General features: G+C 39.2%; 1 protein-coding gene across 3 annotated transcripts; it reads left to right on the top strand.

Annotated features, from left to right (window-relative positions):
• Positions 1 to 1,410: 1,410 nt before the first annotated feature.
• rdm1 (RAD52 motif containing 1) lies at positions 1,411 to 4,690 on the top strand. Of its 3 annotated transcripts, none has more exons than XM_023401564.2 (8): positions 1,411 to 1,463; positions 1,994 to 2,097; positions 2,791 to 2,970; positions 3,192 to 3,320; positions 3,400 to 3,580; positions 3,674 to 3,772; positions 3,885 to 3,961; positions 4,212 to 4,690. In XM_023401564.2, the coding sequence occupies exons 2-8, from the start codon at positions 1,999 to 2,001 to the stop codon at positions 4,290 to 4,292; spliced, it is 846 nt and encodes a 281-aa protein (XP_023257332.1). In that variant the 5' UTR covers positions 1,411 to 1,463; positions 1,994 to 1,998; the 3' UTR covers positions 4,293 to 4,690. The 3 variants fall into 3 exon arrangements, with proteins under 3 accessions (XP_023257332.1, XP_023257334.1, XP_023257333.1); XM_023401566.2 differs by having other exon boundaries at positions 3,400 to 3,562; XM_023401565.2 differs by having other exon boundaries at positions 1,451 to 1,579.
• The last annotated feature ends 1,242 nt before the right edge of the window (positions 4,691 to 5,932 follow it).

Below are 5,932 nucleotides of genomic sequence, written 5' to 3' on the forward strand. Positions count from 1 at the left end.
ATGTACTCAGTTACTTTTTAAAATACAGATGTGGATGAATGAGTGAATCAAACATCTTCATTCATTCACTCTGGGGGAATATTCTCTCATTTCTGCTGTGGAAGTCCCTTCACTTTCATTTTCTAAACCTCACAGGAAGTCACATGCTCACTTCTACAAAATAAAAGCATTGCACTTTATCTCTTTATTGACACAACAGTAAAGATCCAGGTTTTTGCCACACAGATGTGAAACTCAGTGTCTCTGTGTCAGAATAAAAGATCTCATGAACTGCAGAGCGGTGGAAAACTTTCCAGTTTGATGTTAGAAACGTTAGGATTTTATTGTGAAGGTCATGTCTCACCTGTTTCCTTTTTCTCTGGAGTTTGACTGACAGCTGGTCAACCTCATTTTCACTTTCTGGTCTGACGATGCAACGCTGTGATGTCATAACTGCTGATGTCATTTCAGTTTTTTATTATGTGGGAATTTTTTATTCATTATTAGAAGTTTTCAGCTTCACTTTGTCTCTTAGCAATAGCTTTATATATGATGAACCTTTCTAATGTATTTACTTTCATATTTTTATTTATTTATTATAATTATTTAATTTTCAAATTATTATGTATTTGTCTTTCACTGAAGTTTTCATCCCTTATTTTCTATTATTTATATATTTAAAAGAAAAAACAACAGAATAAAGCAGCATGGACACCCTGGACCAGAAGACGTGGGGCTGGTTTCCGTCTCCTGGTCACAGACATCCCTGTGATCCAGATGAGGGTGCAGACCCTCCAGACCTCTGAACCATCACAAACTTTCCTTCTCTGAGATTTGATCAGAAATATCAAATCTGATCAACTGACACGTGAAATGAAAGAAGAATCATCAGCACAGAAACAGATCTGACATCAGTGAGGAAACACTAACAAACACACAAACATACCCGTGTGCATAAACGGCATGTTGATATTCTAAATAAAAGCAACACAGATTGTTTGCATGAAATATTTTATTGCTGTGTAACAGATATAATCCAGACGAATGTGAAAACAAACAAATTGTAAATATCTGATGTTAAGATGAATAATTAATTTCTAAAACAAACACTGTATTGACATGACATGACCTCATTTATTTCAGTGAGCTGTTCTTTTCTGTGACCTTAAACAACAAATGTGATTTTCCAGTTTGTTTGATGCTAAAAACTTATGTTTACATTATAACACATTTGAATAACTATAACTATGAAACAGATCAATGTAAATCCAATAAAACCAGTTAAAATAAATAAAAACTGCATTAAATATTACATTTTAAATATAAAATACAGTGAACACGCTGAGTGTCTGTGAGGACACCATGATTGGTCTGTTGCCGCTCGTCATTCTTACACTGAATCCTCATTGGTTACTGCAGCAGACTCCGCCCCTCAGCGGAAGCGCGGTAAATTCTGTTTGTCCCGTGAGAACGGAAGAGTGACGGTGAGAGAAATGAACTTTACCGAGTTTAAAAAACAACCGGAGACTGGACCGACACATGGTTAACGGACGGACTGACGGTTAACGGACGGACTGACGGTTAACGGACGGACTGACGGGTAAATGGACGGACAGACGTATATTGAAACTGACGTCAGCCGTCATTACGTTAGCTCGTGTGTGGCTCTGACAGACTCCATTCAAACATCAGTGGTTTTAAGCTGCTGTGCTGATACATGCTACTTCACTTTAACGACCGTCATTTGTATAAAACACAGTGTCAGACTCTGTTTACGTTAATGACGTGTTTTCAGGTGTTTTCTGATCATTGGCTGCTGGTCGTTAGTTTCCATCAATCACTTCTAACTGTAAAAGTTGGTAATGCATATCTTTTTGACAGGTCACGTGTAAGCCGTAGCCTTCGGTTCTTCTTCTATGGTGACGCAGTTCTGCAGTTAAGATGTCTCCGCTCGCATGGAGCGCTGTTTGATGCGGCTTGTTCCCGCTCTTACTCCTCTGTCCTCCCTCTGCAGGTGTGATGGAGGTGGACTTCCTGGAGTTCGTGGTCCCTGTGGAGAACAATAAGACTCTGTTTGTGTGGGACATCCAGCCATCTCTCACTGAGGCTGAAATCTATGTGAGTCCAGCTGGGGACCAGGTCTGAGGATTACAGACCGAAGCGTCTGTAGTATCAGAGAGTACAGACGGTCTGTGGCATCATGCACCAAACTCCATTCTGAAATCAGCCGTTTGAACACCTGGCAGCACAGTCTACTGCCAGGTGTCACTGTAGAGGAACTTCAGTCCAGCTTTACTTTAGAACACACCAAGTATGATTTGAATTAAATCACGTGATATTTTCCTTTGGTCAGCTGATCAGGTCAGAGGTCACTGAGGTGCTGGAGGAAAATCTGCTGAAACTTCTAAGAAAACACATTGAAATACCTGGTTGGTCACTGCAGAGACATTCACTGGTTTTTCTTCAATAGAAGAAATGAAATCATCAATTATAGTATTAGTATTCAGTATTAGTATTAGTATTCAGTGTTGTGCATGAGCAGCTTCAGTGAACGGCATTCATTGAACACGTTCATATTTTTGGTGAACACTGACCTGAAAGAATCAGTTTACATATGATGAACATGAGCGGTGTTCAGATTTCCCACAGTTTTACTGCATGACGTCTCCACGGACACGGCCCAGCATGGCTGCTGTTAGCGGGCTGTGACTGTTAACCCTGATGAACCAGACTCACCTGGACTCAGTGATTTCTACGTAAAATGTTTGAGACGTTGATGATTTAACAGTGACGTTGTGTGTGTGTGTGTAGGACAGGTTGTGTGGTGTCTTCTCGTCTTTCGGTCCTCTCTACCTGTTGAAGGTGAGTCCTAACAGCCCCCTCCACCCCCCCGGTTTCTCCGCCCTCGTCAAGTTCTACTCTGCTGCTCAGGCGTCGAAGGCTCAACGTCACACCGACGGAGGCTCGCTGTTCCAGAGCGCTCCACTCAAGGTCACCACCTCACACTCTCTACACATGGGCTTCTTCTTCTACTGAAGTTTATACAGCGACAGGCTTTCAGCTGTTTCCTGTTGATCAGCTTTTGGATCAATCACCTGATGGAGAGTTGTAAACACGTTGTCATGGTTACACAGATCCTATTTTCTTTTGTCTGCTGCTGAGCAAATTGTGTGGCTGTCAGAGGTTTACCTGTAACTTACCTGTGTGTTCAGGTGAGGCTGAGCACCAAACAGACACCTCACTTCCTGTGCGACAGCAGAAGACCTCTGAGCCACGCCCGCTGCCTGGAACTGGCCAATTACTGCCTGGGATTCAATGGCTGGACCTCTGACATCATCACTGTGAGAAACACACTTAATCCGTTTACACACAGGTGAGTCAGTGTGACAGCAGGTGACTTCCTGTGTCTGTCATCCTCAGCTGAAGGAGCTCACCAATGAAGAAGAAGAAGACGGTGGTGAAGGTGAGGAGGGGGGGCTGAGGAGGAGGCTGAGGTTTGGCTGTCTGCTGCAACTCTCCTTCCCCCGTCACAGACAGACGACCAGAGGAGCAGCTGTGGTGGAGGACACCTTCACCTGCACAGGTGAGGACGGTACAACAGGTGACCAGGTTTATACTACACATTATGATTAAAGACAGGTTCATATGACAGGTGTATGTTGACCTTCTCTCTCTCTCTCTCTCTCTCGCTCAGGTCCAGATGTGTTGCTACAGAAACGTTGTTTCCTACAGAAGAGGGTCAGAGAGAAAGCTCTGGTCCAGGCCTTCACTACAGTACTGCTCATACTACTGGGTACTACTACTACTACTACTACTACTAACCACTGCTACTACTAAAAATACTGCTACTGCTGCTACTATTACTACTACAACAACTCTCTCTCTCTGACTCTGTGTCTCTGTAGGACATGGTAAAGTGATGGTGGAGGTGAGACAGACCTCAGATCAGTGTGTACCTGAGCAAACTGAAGGAGTTATCCAGGTAAACTCACCTGTCTGTGTGTATAATCTTTTCTATCTTTATTTATACAGTAATGTAGATCAATATACTGATTATATTTACAGATATCTTTGAAATAATGTTTAAATATAAATATGTGTATATATAAGTGCACACATATTTATATATATATATATATGTTTGTATGATCTGGATGTTAATGTAAGTCATGTGTTAGTTATTGATCACAGGTGTAAACGTGATAATCAGTCAGGATCTGTGTCTGTTTCAGGTGAACCAGTTCTCCTGGAGTGACTTTGATCCTGATGAAGATGAGGGTGAAGATGAAGAGTGGAATCTGACTGTGTCATAGACTCCTGAAGCTTCTGGCTTCACATTCATGTTGAACATACTGAATAAACTCTGATGATAAAGGTGAGGCTGTGTTCTGATTGGCTCAGAGTAACAGGCAGACAGGAAGCAGCTGGATCTTCACTGAGCTGCTGTTTGTCTTTAATGTGAGACGGTACATGTCAGTTTAGTGTCTGACTGACGACAACAACAAGAGCAGCTGCAAGATAAACAACGTTTCAGAAGAGCAGGGATTCATCCATCTGCTGGCCCCTCCCACCATGAAGCTCAGGCCTCTGATGGCCGAGAACCATCCTCGTTCTCTCTCTGACAGACCACGTGCCAGCTGTGCTTTTCTTTATCTTCTGTTGTTTGATGCAAGTTCGTTTTTTGTAAATAAATTACTTTTGTTTAACCACCTCCTTGTGTTGTCTGCCATTCTTTTTTCATGGTTTTTATGTTTTTTATGACTTAGTTGCCGTACTATACTAAGACTTTTTATAACTTTCTATATTATTTATTCCTTCCTATACCTACGTTTTAAAAAAAGTTTTTATATCTTACTATTCTATGATTTTTGATGACTTTTGCCTTTTACCTTACTATGACACACTATAATATAACATTTTATTTCTTCTTATTTTATGACTTTTTATGCCTCACTATACTATATTTTATGTCTTAGTATAATATGACTTTTAGTACTCTACCACAGCTTTTTATGCCTTGTTATGCATGACATTCAATGATTTACAATAATGACATTTTTATGACTTTTTATGCCTTACTATACTGTGTCGTTTTTATGACTTTTTTTTTTTAAGTAAATTTTTTTGGGCTTTTTATGCCTTTATTGATAATGCAGTAGAGACAGACAGGAAATGAGGCAGAGAGAGGGGGAATGACATGCAGCAAGTTTTTATGACTTTTTATGCCTTACTATACTATGAAGTTTTTATGACTTACTATACTATAACGTTTTTTTGACTAACTATACTATGAAGTTTTTATGACTTACTATACTATGACCTTTTTATGACTTGCTATACTATGACGTTTTTATGACTTTTTATGCCTTACTATACTATGACGTTTTTATGACTTACTATACTATAACGTTTTTTTGACTAACTATACTATGAAGTTTTTATGACTTACTATACTATGACGTTTTTATGACTTCTACTATGACGTTTTTATGATGTTTTTATGCCTTACTATACTATGACGTTTTATGACTTATTATACTATGACATTTTTATGACTTTTTATGCCTTACTATAGGCTACTATGACGTTTTTATGATGTTTTTATGCCTTACTATACTATAACGTTTTATGACTTACTATACTATGACGTTTTTATGACTTTTTATGCCTTACTATACTATGACGTTTTTATGACTTTCTATACTATGACGTTTTTATGACTTTTTATGCCTTACTATACCATGATGTTTTTATGACTTTTTATGCCTTACTATACTATGACGTTTTTATGATGTTTTTATGCCTTCGTATACTATGACGTTTTTATGACTTTTTGTACCTTATAATACTATGATGTTTTTCTGACTTTTTCTGACTTACTATACTATGACCTTTTTATGACTTACTATACCATGACGTATTTATGACTTACTATATTATGACGTTTTTATGA

Source organism: Seriola lalandi, unplaced genomic scaffold (assembly GCF_002814215.2).
Source record: "Seriola lalandi dorsalis isolate HSWRI2012SDOR001 ecotype SW California unplaced genomic scaffold, Sedor1 jcf7180002053696, whole genome shotgun sequence".
Lineage (NCBI taxonomy): Eukaryota > Metazoa > Chordata > Actinopteri > Carangiformes > Carangidae > Seriola > Seriola lalandi.